Source organism: Sminthopsis crassicaudata, chromosome 1 (genome assembly GCF_048593235.1).
Source record: "Sminthopsis crassicaudata isolate SCR6 chromosome 1, ASM4859323v1, whole genome shotgun sequence".
Lineage (NCBI taxonomy): Eukaryota > Metazoa > Chordata > Mammalia > Dasyuromorphia > Dasyuridae > Sminthopsis > Sminthopsis crassicaudata.
In genome coordinates, this window is record NC_133617.1 from 623,295,002 (window position 1) to 623,311,813 (window position 16,812).

The window sequence follows — 16,812 nt, forward strand, 5'->3', positions numbered from 1 at the left end:
TTCTCTAGTAGATTGGAATGAGTTGAGGGAATTAAATCATACCATTTTACATGACTGCATAAAATTACCCCCATTTTCTGTGTTACTGGGATAAACTGCAGTTAATAATGATCTGATTACATATAAAGTATTTTTCAAAGTGCTTTTGTAGTCATTTCACTCAAAATCTTTTTTTAAAAATTTAATCATTTTTTTTTTTTAAAGTAAAGGTTTAGGTGCTAAGAATTTTTTTGTTGTATACAAAATAAATTGATATGGATTTAACTCTTTTTTTTTTTTTTTCCTTTGCTTTTGTTTTGGGGGAAGTACTTATTAGCAATGAAATGGCCCCAGAAAGCAGTATCCAAAAGAAGAGCAAAAAAAAAAATTTAATGGAGAATTTCTTTTTTTTGACTAATAATAAAATATTCAGAGCTATATGATGCATATAGATACTGTCTAAGAAATTCTAGTGACCAGTTTCATGAAAGCTCACTTATTACATAACATATTAGTCAAGTGTCCTGCAGAGGAGCATTGTCCCTACTCTTCAAATTTCATTGTATTGTAGTGTCCTGTGATTTACCCTAATAGTGGCTCCTGAAATATTTTAGAATTCTTCCAGCAACTGTTAAAACACAAATATTCTCCAACCATAAGTCCCTGAACTAATTTTGTAAATGTTTTAATAAATATATTTCAGTGTAATTGCTTTGCTTTATAATACTTTGAATTTTATCTTATGTAATTTAAGACATTTTGAGAAGGGGTTGGTTCTTCAGTGTCAAAGAGGTCTAAAAAGATGACAAATGGCTGCTTCACAATGTTCTTTATAATTCTCTGCCCATATCTTAAATATGTCTTTTCACCACTATACTATTTTATATTGATCTTTATTATGGAACTCCCTAAGTTTTATTTTTCCAGCAGAGGCTCAAGTGAGTGAAAAAATTTCGCTTCAGGGGATCCAGCAATTAGTTCGCAAATCATACCAAGCTTTGGCTTTATGGAAACTCCTATGTGAACATCAATTCACCATCATTGTAGGAGAGCTTCAGAAGGTATTTTTTTGTTCCTGTTACATATTAACAGTAGAGTTCAGTTTGTTTCTTTTGATATGTTTAACAACTATTTACAATTTAGAGGAGTCATTTATTTTAGAGAGGTTTGATTAATTTGTAATGATCTTGTTAGAGAATGATTATCCCAGAATGGTATGAAGCATGGTTATAAGTTATAAAAATTGATCTTTAAATGATTGTGTGTGTGTATATATCCACATTTTTCTGATTTATTGTGGCTCCTTCCTCAAGTAAGAGTTTTCAAAAAGGTTTCAAAAAGGATTATTGATATTTGTTGTCAAATAAAGTTCTTTTTCTTGTATAAATTCTTACTTTTTTGGAAATATTAGCTTTATTTAACATGCAAGGTAAATTTGAGGTATATTGTAAGAATATTAATAATATTCAGTACTCACTTTATGATTTATCTGAGGGATATCTCTGGCTAGCTTTCGTCACCAATCTTCTGGGCTTCTTTCCTCCATCATTATATGGTATGTGCTTTGGAAATATAAAGTAAATAATAGTCAACATATAGAACATATAATTTGCCCCTCCATCCCACTCCCCACCCCACTCACATAATAAATTGCAAAGAAAAATGTGAATAAGTTTTGTATTGTTCAGTATTTTATTAGGAGCCTTGGTTTTAGTCCCAGCCTAACACACTTGGACAGTTAATATTTCTATGCCTTTGTTTTCTTAGCCATGAAGCAGGAAACAAATGTCTATTCCTTTTAGTTTAAATGCATTGATTTTATTTAAGAATGCATACTTTTCTTTTGTATTAAGAATTTAATTGATGTTTGGGGCTTTTTTCTACTAGACAGAAATTCGTACATATTTAATTTTGCTTGGAAGTATTAGGCTTCTCTACTTTTTTTTTTTTTTCCCTGAGGCAGTTGGGGTTAAATGACTTGCCCAGGGTCACATATTTAGGAAGTATTTGAGATCAGATTTGAACTTAGGTCCTCCTGATACCAGGGCTAATACTCTATCCACTGTGCCACCTAGCTGCCCCTCCTCTACTTTTCAATAAAATGTAGTATACTTTTTTCTTTTAGGAATTTCAAGAGCAATTGAAGATCACTACTTTCAGAGACTTGGTCATTAGAGACAAAGAGCTGACTGGAGCACTGATTGCTTCTCTTATCAACTGTTACATCAGAGATAATGCTGCTGTTGATGGTATCAGTTCACACTTACAAGATATCTGCCCTCTTCTATATAGCACAGATGATGCAATTTGTTCCAAGGTATGATGAGCATTACTAAAAATAGTCAAAAATTAAGGGAGATATTGCCAGTTAATAGAGCATCAAACACAAATTCAATTATATGACCTTGAGCCTTCTATATGCTTTATAGAAGCTCTTGAAGCTTCATTTTTCTTTATAATAAGTTTGTTAGACTAGATGATCTAAGATATAAAGAGGATTTAAGAATTTATCTTAAAATTTTTTTCATACCGAGAAAGTATATCATCTTAATGCCTGAAATTATACTATAAAACATTTCTTAAAACTACTTAGAGTTGCAGTTAAGAATTTAGATTAACTAGATATTAAGAAAGCATACCTAATAAAAACAATAATAAAATTATATTTATTAAAACCTCAATTATATATAGCTCTTTAAGGTTTAGAGAGTATTTTCCATGGTGCCTACCTCATAAGGTTATTGTAAATCAAGTGAAATTCATATAGGACTAAATAAATATCATTCTCATTATTGTTTCTCAAAATAACCCTGTGAGGTGGATAATACTTTTGTTACTTTCTTTTCTTTTTTTTTTTTTAAATAAAAATTCAAAGGCCTCTCTCCTTAAATAGATATAGGTTTTTATTCATAATCTATGTATGTAATGAATTAAAGCAATATTCTTTTTTCCTCTAGGCAAAACAAATTAAAAAGTTATCATTATAACTTTTTTATACTAGGATTATCAAACATAAATTTGATTTCTAATTTTTATTAAAGGTATTTTATTTATTTATTTATGCTAAGGCAGTTGGTTAAGTGACTTGCCCAGGGTCACACAGCTAGGAAGTTAAGTTTCTGAGATCAAATTTGAACTCAAGTCCTTCAGGACTGGTGTTCTTTCCACTGCACCATTTAGCAGCCCCCAAAGGCATTTTTCAGATGGCTTATTTTCTGCCTAACAGTACTATAAAAAGAAGGAAATTTGTAAATTTTTAGATTCTAATGACAGAGCAGTATGGTATGGATACTATCCTAGTTTGAAAATATTAAATTATTTCTTTAACTCTATACACATTTTTGCATAGTCTGATTATCTATTTATGTTTAGGCAAATGAGCTTCTTCAACGTTCCCGACAAGTTCAAAGCAAATCTGAAAAAGAAAGAATGTTAAAGGAATCACTGAAGGAATATCAAAAAATTAGTAATCAAGTAGATCTTTGTAATGTTTGTGCCCAGTATAGACAAGGTGAGAAGCAAAATTTCTTTTACATTTTTTTAACTAGTGAATCAATGTTGGATAGTGTATAGTAGAATACAGAGACACAACAACAAAGGAAGTTATGGCTAGAGAGCATCTTTGCAAAGTGAAGTCTTGTCTGATTTATCTTTAATATCTAAGGAATTGAACCTTTATTTAGTTATTATAAGTATATTACATATTTACCCTTTTTCATTTTAATGAACTGAATATGGTGGGATCAAAGTATACTTTATTGATTCCATTGATTGTATGACTGCTTTTTGCAAACATTTCAATACCTTTCTCTTTGATATTTGAAATTTTTCATCCTATTCTTTTTTCTATCTTAGTGTAAAGAAACTACATTTTCAATATATATTTTCTTAGGTTTAAAAACATTTTAAAATTGAATTTTTATTCATTAGATGACATTATTTTAAATTGTTTCAAAGTTAGCCTCATTTTACTTGAAAGAAAGTCAGAATTTATATTCCATTCGACCTGTATATCTCTGTGGTTTGACAGAGTATTGTCAGCCACTGGGAAAAACAATAGACAATTTCTCTCACAGAGTTTACAGTCTTGAGTACCCTTTAGAGAAGGGTAAGAGAGACAGATGAACAGCTAGATATAAAATAATACATAGCTGTTTACAGAAATGCAGAATAAGGTATGTTTCGTGTTGTTCAAGAGGGAGATAATTACTAATTGAGGAATAATACAAAGGTCATATAAAAACAGGAATTTAGCAAAGATAGACAAAGAGAGTAAACATTTTTGGTTTCAGAAGCAGTTTTATCAGAAATACAAAAATGGGAATGTTTAGAGCAGGAAGTATTTGGGAGTAATAATAATCCACTTAAAAATATTTATTCAGTACTAAGAGTAAATGGTAATGAGAGCCTACTAAGGTGGTGACATTAAGAATAAAGAGGCTGGGAGAGATGTGGATATCAAGAAAATAAAATTGGCAGGAGTTGATTAGGGACTAAATATAAGAGATAAGGGAGAAAAGAGCATTAAAGATACAATAGAAGATTGATGTTATTACATACAAAATCAACAGGAACCAATTTATGAGGAAGGATGTTAAATAAAGAGTTGTATTGAAATTCTTCATTTTGGGGGATGCAGTACAATACTCAGGCCATCCAGTCTGACGTTTTATGATCAGTGGATCACTTTTTAAAAATGTTATTTTGTATATTTTAATGTTATTTTAATTGATTTCCTATTAATATTTTTTTTTTGCTCTTCTCTTCCCACTTTAGGAAGCAAAGCATTCCTATATTGGCTGTGCTCAAAACTGTGTCACATTCTGCAAGTTTAGTCTATCACTTCTGTGTCATGATTTGATTATCTCTTTTGTTTTTGGTGGGCACTGCATAATTTGATAATATACTGCCACCCATCAGGTGGCAGCAATTTTTGCACCACCAGGCCTTTCCTGTAGATGATTTGCATACAGTTTGGATTCCCCAGATGTAGTTTTCCATGATTTATAGCCAGTTAACCAATATAATTCCCCAAAATGTCATTTTCCCTTTTCATTAGTGCGTTTTTATGAGGGTGTTGTGGAACTCTCTCTCACGGCTGCTGAGAAAAAAGATCCTCAAGGTCTTGGACTTCATTTCTATAAACATGGAGAACCAGAAGAGGATACTGTGGGACTACAGGCTTTCCAAGAGAGGCAAGTTGACAAGTTAATCCTAATGTTATATGAGGGTTACATATTCTGCTTTTGTTGTTTTCCCATTTGTAACAGTTTTGGTTTTAATCTGCTTATATGTGTTTATTGAAGACATTTTAAATTTCTTCATAAATTATATTTTAGTGATAATTTGATAATTAAAGCTCATTATTTTGTAAATTTAGGAAAGGCTTCTAAAATCTGTACAGTGTTTAGCTATTGAAGAGAGGCACTGAAAGGAAATTTTGTAAGCTTTGCTAAACTATTTTTGGTCTTTGTTTTTGTTACATTATATGTTATTGTTATATTATCAGCTTTTATGTTTGAAAAGGAATTTCCAATTGTATTTGAAATAAAATCAGTCTCACCTGTAATTAATTTAATAAAAAATAAAAGTATAAACTGTATGATTTTTATTCAAACATTCTCATTTTTTTCTCAAATTGAAATGTTTACTGAAACTATATTAGTAAAATTTAAGTTAGAGTCTAAGTGTTTATAATATCTTTAAATTTTTATAGGTTGAACAGTTACAAGTGTATTACAGATACACTTCAGGAACTTGTCAATCAGAGTAAAGCTGCTCCTCAGTCTCCTAGTGTGCCTAAAAAGCCAGGTCCTCCAGTTTTGTCATCAGATCCCAATATGTTGAGTAATGAAGAAGCAGGACATCATGTAAGTAGTTACATTTTTGAAACAAAATTTGTAGAGGTGTGTAGGAAGCCTTGGAAAAAACATACACCTCATAGAAATTATTCCTGAAATATTTCTAACATATGATGCACTTGCATTGTATCAGAGCCATTAATTAACTACACTGCTGTACATACTAGATTCTGAAGAAATTGCAAATTTCTGCTAATTAATAATTATTAATAACTAAAGCAGTGTGCATATAGAAGTATATAACATGTGTGAAAGTATATATTACATATATACATGAACACAGAGGGGGTAATCTCAATCAGAGAATTTTTACAATATTTATATTGCATATATTTTCTTTCCTTCAGTTTGAACAAATGCTTAAGTTGGCTCAGCGGTCTAAAGATGAACTTTTTAGCATTGCTCTTTACAACTGGCTTATACAAGCGGACCTTGCAGATAAGCTGCTGCAGGTAAAAGTTGTTTTTCTTCATGTTTTAATTCTTTTCTTAGTGTTAGGGACACATAGAAAATCTGGAAATTATCTTCTCATAGCTTGTTAATATGGAACAAATTTGTGTCTTGGTCTGAACACAGGTTAGTATTCTCATTTTCATTGCATGAAAGGAATAGCTAATGTGTGTACTATGCAACTATTTTTAGATATTGCAGTATAACTTATATTGATTACAGTAGGGAACAGGGCTGTTAAAAGCAACACTGACAATTGAACCTACATAACATTTTTAACAGGACTTTTAATGAAAATTATCTCTTATTTTACTTGTTCTTTAAGGTTTATGTTCCTACATGTATACATATATTGTATTTAACTTATAATTTAACATATTTAACATGAATTGGTCAACCCGCCATCTGGGGGAAGGGGTAAGGGGAAGGAGGGGAAAAGTTGAAACAAAAGGTTTTGCAATTGTCAATGCTGGAAAATTACCTATGCATAAAATTTTTCTTAAAAAAAAAGATTTATGTTCCTGGTTTCCATAATGAGATATAATTATAGTTTAAAGGATGTGTTTTGCAATTTTATTTCAGTGGTATGTACATATTTGACAACTAGTAAATGCTTTTAATTGACTTAATGAATCTTCCAGATTGCTTCCCCATTCCTAGAGCCACATTTGGTTCGGATGGCCAAAGTTGATCAAAACAAAGTCCGTTATATGGATTTACTCTGGAGATACTTTGAGAAGAACAGGAGTTTTAGTAATGCTGCTCGAGTGTTGGCTAAACTTGCTGATATGCATAGGTATGAAAAAAGTTTTCTTTCAGTGTGAGAAATAATTAAAAATCTAGTTAATTCTGAAATGACCCTGAAGTTTTAGAACACCACTAAAATTGTAGTCATTAAAGTGCTACTAACTTAGGCTTCGTGCTCACTTGGATTGACTTGGCTTGAAGTTTGCCTTTTTCCAATTGCCTGTGAACATTTGGACATCTAGGTATACAATAGAGCACTGGACCTGGAGTCAAGAAGGCTCATCTTCCTGATGTCTGATTTGTTTCAGACACTTATTAGTTGTGTGACCCCGAGCAAGTCACTCAACCCTGTTTGTTTCAATTTCTCATTTGTAAAATAAGCTGGAGAGAGAAATGGCAAAGTATTCCAGTATCTTCACAAGGAAAATCCCAAATCAGATCATGAAGAGTATAACATAACAGAAATGATTGAACAGGTTTTTTTCCACTCTTTTCAGTTCGGATCTTACCTGGAACCTTTCAAAAAGAAAAGCTCCCATGAAAAGATTTGAGAATGGGTCATATGAGAATTGTTTGAATGAATTAGTGATGTTGAATCTGGAAAAGTGAATACTCAGCAGGGGCATGAGCGCAGTCAGATTTTGTGAAAATGGAGTGGGAGGTAGCAATATATATAGACTTACTATGCTTGACCTCATAGGAACAAACAGAAGCAATAGGTGGAACTTACATAAACACAAGTTTTGACAGGCTGCTTCTGTAAGTAGTCACTTCCCCTTTGCTGGAGATCATGAGGCAGATTGTAGAGTTGCCATCTGTTAGAAGGTATGGTAAAGAAGCTTCTTGATCAGGCCACTCTAGTTTGCCTCGGAGCTTTTAACTTATGGACTCTGCAATTCTGTTGGTAATTACCCATTATGAGGACTCTCTTGCCTGTTAACACTTTTTACTGGTAGCTATTAAATAGAACTACTGGATTTGCTTAAAAGTAATTTAATTAAATTTCTTTTAATTAGTGTCTATTTCTAAATGTTCATTAATTCAAACTGACCACTCCAAATGGTTCAATTAGTTTAAATAGTAATATAATAAGATATGTGTTGAAATAAATTTTAGCCATTTTAACTAGACTTTTTAAAATGTTGTTGTCAGTGAAACTTAGGCAAATCATGCATTTGAGCATGAATTTTCCATTGTTAAATGAACAGCTTGTTTAAATTAAATATGTAGATATTCAGAAGCCCATTTTAATGGAGAGATTTGCTCAAGAAGGAAGTTAATTAAACAGGAATTATTAAGCAACTTTTATGTACAAGACATTAGAAAGATGAAAATGCCCTTATTAGGGGGCTGATTCAAGATTTCATCTATTTGTGGTGAAATCTGCCAAACCAAATTTTTGGCTTGTGCCACATGATGAAAATTATCTCCTGCAATATTATACTTTTAAATTCTATAGCTTTTTGGAATTAATGGTATATATTTTTCTATTTTAGTTAGCGTTCTTAACCATGATTTCTGAAACAGTAGCAAATAATAGTTTAGGTGAGTATAAGGGTGCAAAAAGAGAAAAAATCATTATTGCACTTCATTGATCTGAGGAGAATGAAGGAAGGCAAAGGAAAAAAAAAATTAATGAAGTTTGAAGTGTCTAAAAGGCAGATGAAATCAAAGGATCTAGTTAATTCATGGACTATCTAATCAAGAGTCAACGCAGTCCTGAAGTCAGGAAGACCTAAATTCAAAGCTGTGTGCCCCTGGGCGAGTCACTTAATCCCAATTGCCTCAGCCAAAAAAAAAAAAGAGAAAAAGAATATAGCTCATTATTACAGAATGCTTTAAGATTTGCAAAATGTTTTACATGTATTATCTCATTTAATTTCTACAACATCCCGGGGAGCTAGGTGTTATTATCTTCATGATGCAGATGAGGAAATTGAGGATAAGAAAAATTGTCACCAGGGTCACACAATTATTAATAAATGCCTAAGACAGAATTTGGATCCGAGTTATCCTGACATTAATTCTAGCATACACCCAGTGTGCCATGTGGAGCAATGTACAATATAACCTTCATAAGAGTCTAGAAGTACCTTTTCTGTTTAAAAAAAAAAAATGAATACTGTTCATTGTTTTTTTAGTCATGAAATCCCATCCCATTCCTTTCCTAAGTATTACAAAATCTTGTTTTGTTTTATTGTAATTATCACATTAAATATTGATTTTGGTGCATGGAAGAATTCTATAGTCATAGGGTGAATGGTCTGAAAGAGAAACTGAATAAAAGTTTTCAGTGAAGATATGAAACAAAACATTTAAACTTGGTATTGTTTCATTTTCTTATTATGCCATCTATGCAAAATAGTCCCTTTTTAAATCTTAGGATCACTGACAGTGTGGTATGTTGTACAAATAGTCTGTTGCTCTTCCTTGTTTTCTCATTCCTAGGTTACTTCCACACCTGTTCTGTCTAATATCATTGTTTCATCATCATTGGCCCTCAGGCCCATGCTCTGCACTGATACCAGGCCAGAAGTTTGAAACACTTCCTTTTCTGTCCAAGAACCTCTATTAAAAATATGTATATTCCATTCATAATGTGTTTTAAAATGTTTAGGAATGATAGGAGGAAAAATTTTTCAAGAAGTAGGCTTGAGAAGAGTTTGAAATTAGCTAGGGTATTTAATTCAAGAAATGTTTATAGAAGCTTTTTATATATGTTCACTCCATATGATACTTGATACTCTTCTGTGCCTCTGCTTGAGGTTAGGAACCACATTTAACAAATCTCTTATTTTTCCCACAGTACTTAGCTTGTTGCTTAACCACAATAAACAATAAATATAGTCTTATGGATGAATGTTATAAGGAAATGCTATTTATGAATTTTTACAGTTACTTGTTTAGAATGCCCTTTTATGTTCATTTTAGGCAAATTGCTTCATCTTAACATATGGACTTTGCTGGTTGAGGTGCCTAATTTAAAGCAACTGTTTTTTCCTTCAGCACTGAAATTTCACTTCAACAGCGTCTGGAATATATTGCTCGTGCCATTCTTAGTGCTAAAAGCTCCACTGCCATTTCATCAATAGCTGCAGATGGTGAATTCCTCCATGAACTTGAAGAAAAGATGGAAGTAAGGAAAATGAGTTATTGAAACCACTCCTCTCATTACTTTTCATACTTCAGAAAGCATCTGCCTCACTTTTTAATTATATTTCTATAATTGGATACTTTCTGTCCATATTTCAGTGCAGTAGAAATGCTGGGGGAGTTTTTTGTTTTTTAAATCAACCCATTTGGGTTATCTAGATATAACCAGCATGGTGATGTACATAGTGCAGCCTAATAAATGTAGTGTGGCCTCCACATCAGGTATGGGTTCTAGCCATAAGTCTGACAAATACTAGCTGACAAATACCTCAGGACTTAATTTCTTAGCATAACAAACACTACTCTCAAGATTTAATTTCTGAAAAGGTACCTTGCATAAATTGAAAGAATTCTTCATTGGGAGCTCTTTGTGGAAGGGGAAGTGGGGAAGAGAAAAGCATTTATACAGGACTTTGTCCTAGCTCTCTGTTCTCAACTCCCCCATGTGTTATTGTGATATGTAGTAGAATAGTGTCATTATTTCTATCTTACATGTTAGAAAACTGAGACAAAGAGGTTAAGTGATTCCCCTAGGGGGGACACAAGCTATTAAGTGTCTGAGGCTGGATTAAAGAATCAATCTTCCTGACTTTGCGCCTAGTAGCATCATGACTATCAAGAGAGATGTTGCTGTTTAATAATTTTTACATGTTTCCTTTCTGAGGGATTTTATGGGTTATATGATAATAGAGCCAACAGCATTGTTTTGTTTACTATAATTTTAGAAAATTATAAGTCTTCATGAGATCCATGAGATAGAGATTTGTTGGTTTCCTAGATAATTTCATATATAAATAATTTTAATTTCAGAACTTTAAGTCCCCATTATTTCCCTTCCCCCCCAATGTCTTTTTTTATTAGGTTGCTAGGATCCAGCTTCAGATACAAGATACATTACAAAGACAGTTTTCCCATCATTCTTCAGTTCAAGATGCAATTTCACAACTAGATTCTGAACTAATGGACATAACCAAGGTAATAAAAAGAGAACTTTTGTAGAGCTTTATATATTAAATAAAGTTTTTACTTTGGTGGTTTCAGGAGGTTTCATTAAAAAAAGATGTCCTGGAATCTGAAGACCAGGAAGTTTTTTTTTAAAGGCTCAGAATCACTTTATTGGTATTTTGAAAGATAACTACTACTTTATTTGAAAAAAAGCAGGTTGGTTCTCTCAGCCAGGTGAAAAATGACCTGATAACTTTTAGAATAGATTAAGTCTAGTAATTTAGTTTTATTTTTGCTTTCTTTGTTTACAAACAATATCCAGCTTCCACTATTTCCTTTGGAAGTTTTACTTTTTTATATACTTTTCAACTCTTTTCCACTTAAGTCTTTTGACCATGACTATTCCTTCCAATTTAAATTAGCCTTATTTCTATATTGGAGGACTCTATATTAATCACTATTTAGTACTGTGGTTTCTCAGACTCCTGTCTTCCTCTCCATCCCCCCCCCCCCAAAAAAAAATACCTTTTTTTTTTTTTTTTTAAAGTAGGACATTCTTCCAGAATCTCAGCTTTTTCTTTCGATTTAAAATTTTTTATTCAGCTTAAATAGGATTGGTCAAATTTCAGTGGATTGGTTCTCTGCATGTATATTTTCTTTAGTAATTGTCACTTTTTCAGCTGTTATGCGACTTACTTTACTTTTTGTGTTTTTTTTGTTTTTGTTTTTGTTTTTTGTTTTTTCCTGCAGCTTTATGGAGAATTTGCTGACCCATTCAAACTTGCAGAATGTAAACTTGCTATAATTCATTGTGCTGGTCATTCAGACCCTATCTTGGTACAAACACTTTGGCAAGATATCATAGAGAAAGGTAAGTGCTACTCATAAAAATGTGTAAATGACTTGGAGGAAATATGAAAATTGCTAGTTACCCAAACATGATAGCTGAGTATTTAGCAATATAGATTCATAAAATTACAAATTTAATTCATCATTCTAATCATTGATATATTCTGATCACAAAGATTTTTGTTATGTTGTAGATGGTATCTTTGAAAAATCTAGTGAGAATAATAGGGGTCTGACCTAAACCTGCCTTAAGAGTGCCACTCTGGGAGGGCATAGCAGGAGTACTAGTATTAAAATGGCAGAATATGCCAATGTTCATTACAGTTTCAATGATAGACTTCTTTTAGGCCACTTTTATACATTTTAACTTTTGAAAAAACATAAATGTGACAAAATTCTTTCTTTCTTGCAGAGTTGAATGACAGTGTGACAATGAGCCCCTCAGATAGAATGCAAGCTCTTAGTCTGAAAATTGTGCTGCTTGGCAAAATTTATGCTGGTACACCTCGATTTTTTCCTTTAGGTAAGTGAATATTGGGTCTGTGTATGAATATGTATATGTATACAAACACATACACATTAAATACAGCTGCTACAATCGATTTTTTTTTCCCCTCATTTTACTCTTACAGTAACATGAGATTTCAGAGTACCTTAGTAACTGGTATTTCTAATATTATAGTTCCTCAACTTAAGGGAATCCATTTAAGAAGTACTAACTAGTTTTCAATGTCTCTTGCCAACCAAAATTTTAGGCCATATTAGCCTGGCTTGTTTGACATATATTAAATAAGAGAATGTGCCTGGTAATCTCAATTTATAAGAGCCTTTTCTCCTGAATCTTATCTCTTTTGCTTTGTATATTTCACATTGGAGTGATCAGTTTACATTGATTTATATTCTTGCCTAGTTTCCTGTCTGATTGATTGACTTTTATGAGACCTCCTGCCCTTTGGAAACAGAAGAAAAAACTAACCAAAGCAAAAGAGATAAGATTCAGGAGTAAAGGATATTATAAATTGAGATAATCAGGCACAGAATTATATGAAAATATTTGTCCAAAGGAGTCTTAATGTTTTTTCAAAATTCATACTAATAAATCCATAAGATTAATTTGTAATGTTTATCCAAGTTGTAAGAGGACTGTTCTATGAATAATAATTTAGTTGGTTTGGTTTGTGTATGCCAAATTCTGAACTCTTACTTAAAAAGAGGAATTGTTTGATATCTTTGGAGAAAAATGAATGAGATAATCTTTTTTTATAAAGCTTTTTATTTTTAGAACACATGCAGAGATAGTTTTCAATAGTCGTCCTTGCAAAACTTTGTGTTCCAAATTTTTTTCTCCTTCCCCCTACCCTTTCCACTTGACAAGTATGTGCAATTCTTCTATACAACTGAAATAATCTTTTGAATCAATTTTGGAAGTTAATATTCTAAACAACACAGTGACCAACCACAATTACGAAGGATTCATGATGAAACGTTATCTCCAGAGGGAATCAAGTATAGATTGGAGGCATATTTTTCCCTCCTTCTTTACCCCCATAATAATTTGTGTGACTATACATATTTGTAATGGGTTTTATTTTTCTTCTTGATGGGTAGAGGAAAGAAAAGGGAGAGAATTCAGAAATGAAAGTATTAAAACAAAAATGAATTTGAAATTTTTAAAAAAGCAATTAATATAAAGATTGCTAATTTTAAGTAGGTAACATTAATTTTTAAAGTGTAATCTACATTCCAATCTAAAAATTTCTCTTTGAAACCTATTTCTAAATGAATAAAGCTGTCCTAATTTTTTTACTGATTTTTTTTTCACTTTTCAGATTTTATTGTACAGTTCTTAGAGCAGCAAGTATGTAACTTGAACTGGGATGTAGGGTTTGTGATACAGACAATGCATGAAATAGGAGTGCCACTGCCCCGACTTTTAGAAGTATACGATCAGTTGTTCAAATCAAGGGTAAGAAAAATACAATTGGAATATATTGCCTTTTGTTTAACAGATTTCTAGTATAATGTGAGAAGAAAACTATTCTACAGATTTATTTAATGGCATTATTTAATGCTGTCTCCTCAGTTTGCTAATTTTGTAATAATTAAATGCAGTGGAGTAAGTGATATTTGGAATCATAAACTAAATTATATAATACATATATTATATATAATATAATTATAAACTAAAGCACAAAAAAAAGTCATACTTTGCTTAACTCATTTAAGCTATTAAGTTGTTAAAATTCTTTTCAGTGAGTAAAACTACAGATTAACATTTTACTTTACCCAGTTTTTCCATAATTTTACTCCTGAGGATAAGAGACATATATTGTTTTAATGATCAAAGATAATGGTTTTGAAATATCTTAAATTTTTGTTATTATTTCCTTTGTCTTTTTAAAAATATGTTCACACGTTTAGTCTCATTTGCTCTTCACAACAACCCTGGGAAGCAGGGAAGACAAGTATTACTACCCTATTTTCAGCTTAATAAATTCCAGACTGGAGAGAATATGTGGCCTGTTCAGTGTCCAGTCCCTCATAAGGGACAAGGCTAGATCTAGAACTCAGGCTTGTGCTCCCTCTTTAGGATATCAGCTAGTCTATGTGGTGACCTATAGAAAGGTGTGGTTTTCCAAAGAAGAGCTGGGGTTTTCCCAAGCTTGCACAGACAATAAGTATGGGGGTAGGATTCAAACCCTCACTCCCAAATCAACATCTCATCAGTCTATGTCATCTTAGACTAATCAGAGTATTTGTTAATAGTATTAGTAAATCTGACTTCTTTAGCTAATATAGATGTTTGGTGAAAATGCATATAGTTCTTATTTATTCATGTCTATTTTCTTTATAGGACCCATTCTGGACTAGGATAAAGAAGCCCTTACACCTTTTGGATTGTATACATGTATTATTGTCTAGATATGTTGAGAATCCTAACCAAGTGTCTAATTATGAGAGGTAATCAGAAATTATTGACTGTTATAAAATATGCCAAAATCTTTAAAAACTCTTAAGATAAAGCTCTTGTGTAAGAATTTAAGATTAGAAAAGTTGTAAAGCTTCTTTTGACAAGAGGACCAGTCTGACAATACAAATTAATTGCTAAAAATTACTCTATTGTAATTCACCTACTCATGCTTTGTTATGAATATTTTTTCTTTTTTTTAGAAGTTTATAAGTTCTTTTGTTCTTATATTTTCAACCTTTTCTCAATACCTTTAGTCTTTAAACTAAAACTTTAAACTTTAACTCCTGATCATGTAGCAATATAGCATGTGCCACCCCCTCCAGGATATTTTAGCTCTGACTATATGTGCCCAAGCTGACAAAACAATAATGTATACCCAGGCCAAACTTTAGACATTCACAATCTTATATATAAATATATAAATGTTTTTAATATTCTCATTAGCTCCTAATCTTTATTTATATCTCTAGGTCTATTCTATGCAAAGAAGAAATAGAAAAGGGAAATAGCACAAAACAATCCAATTCTATTTTAATTTTGAAAACTTTAAGAAAATCTGGCTTGTTTCTAAAGATCATCACTATACCCCTCAGCAAAATCATGTTTGCACCTGGTCATTATTCTCATTCTCAAAATTGCCATTTTAAAAATCTTAGGTAAATTTATTTATAAAATTCATTTCACCTCATTGTTTTGACTTGTTTTTCCTCATTTTCTCCCTTAATTTTTTTCTACAGTTAGAGGTGAGCAATATCTGATACAATGTTCATCTTGGCCTCCATTTAGATCCAAATTTCCCCTTTTACCAAATGATTATTATCATATATCCAAAAGTACCTTAAAAACTTCCCTAACCCTAATTTTACTAATTTTATTTTTCCAATTTTGCTTTTTATAATTTTATTGTCATTTATTCATCACATACACATTTCATTTCCACTTACCTTAAGAAAAAAATAATAACACCTGGATGTAAGGGCACGTAAGAGGTGTTTCTATAGTATATAAACTGATACACCTGTCTTTTTTTTTTTTTTTTTTTTTTTTAAACAGACGACGTTTTACAAATCTCTGCATGGATGCTGTTTGTGGATATCTTGTTGAACTCCAGTCCATGAGCTCAACACTGGCTGTACAAGCAAGCACAGGAAATTTTAAATCTCTTCAGGCTAAATTAGAACGACTTCATTGATTAACATTATAGAAATGGACTTTAAATTTGTGTTCTTTGGAGCTGTAAAGTGAAAGTTCAGATATGTGTACCCTAAGCCACAAGAATAGTTGCCCAGAAGATCTAGAGAATTTAGTGCATTGTACAATCAATTGGATTGTATGGTTTCTGTGTTCTTACCTTTCTGGTATATACAAGTGGTAGAAAATATGCCAAATGACTTTTTTTTTTTTTTTACTACTAGTATGTTAGTCCTTTTAAAAAATCATTTTTATGTAGTTGAAATAACATGTGTTGCCAAACTAAAACCTGTTTTGAAGTCTCTTTTTCACACCTCATTATATTTAGAGATTAAATTTGGCACTATGAATGTGTGTGTTTTACATATAAATATATATGCCTCATTTGTGATTTTTATATTTAAACATTCCATTACCTTAAAAATATTTATATTTAAGAGATGTTAAATTTTCTCTACTTTGAAGGTGGGAGTTCGTGTGTATTGATAACATATACTGTGTAGCATAATTAATGTGTTGATTAGTATTGATGAACTGTGTTGGTTTTTTTTTTCCCCAAAATCTTTATTGCAACAAGTTGAAGGGGAGAGGGAACATATTTGCATATTTGAAAATTAACTTAATGAAATGACAATAAAAATACATTGTTTCAAAAGGATTTTCAGA

At 31.6% G+C, this 16,812-nt stretch overlaps 1 protein-coding gene across 2 annotated transcripts in view; it reads left to right on the top strand.

The window, feature by feature from the left end:
• The window catches only part of NUP155 (nucleoporin 155), a 45,796-nt gene extending 29,362 nt beyond the window's left edge, over nucleotides 1–16,434 (top strand). The window contains exons 22-35 of one of the 2 annotated variants that reach the window (XM_074282630.1): nucleotides 907–1,040; nucleotides 2,105–2,296; nucleotides 3,352–3,490; nucleotides 5,039–5,174; nucleotides 5,696–5,849; nucleotides 6,188–6,292; nucleotides 6,932–7,086; nucleotides 10,044–10,173; nucleotides 11,052–11,165; nucleotides 11,886–12,006; nucleotides 12,397–12,507; nucleotides 13,814–13,950; nucleotides 14,839–14,945; nucleotides 16,009–16,434. In XM_074282630.1, coding sequence (XP_074138731.1) covers nucleotides 907–1,040; nucleotides 2,105–2,296; nucleotides 3,352–3,490; nucleotides 5,039–5,174; nucleotides 5,696–5,849; nucleotides 6,188–6,292; nucleotides 6,932–7,086; nucleotides 10,044–10,173; nucleotides 11,052–11,165; nucleotides 11,886–12,006; nucleotides 12,397–12,507; nucleotides 13,814–13,950; nucleotides 14,839–14,945; nucleotides 16,009–16,147 — 1,874 coding nt within the window. In that variant the 3' untranslated portion in view covers nucleotides 16,148–16,434. The remainder of the gene's footprint in view (nucleotides 1–906; nucleotides 1,041–2,104; nucleotides 2,297–3,351; nucleotides 3,491–5,038; nucleotides 5,175–5,695; nucleotides 5,850–6,187; nucleotides 6,293–6,931; nucleotides 7,087–10,043; nucleotides 10,174–11,051; nucleotides 11,166–11,885; nucleotides 12,007–12,396; nucleotides 12,508–13,813; nucleotides 13,951–14,838; nucleotides 14,946–16,008) is intronic. The other variant, XM_074282631.1, reaches the window with a different exon arrangement.
• Nucleotides 16,435–16,812: the final 378 nt, after the last annotated feature.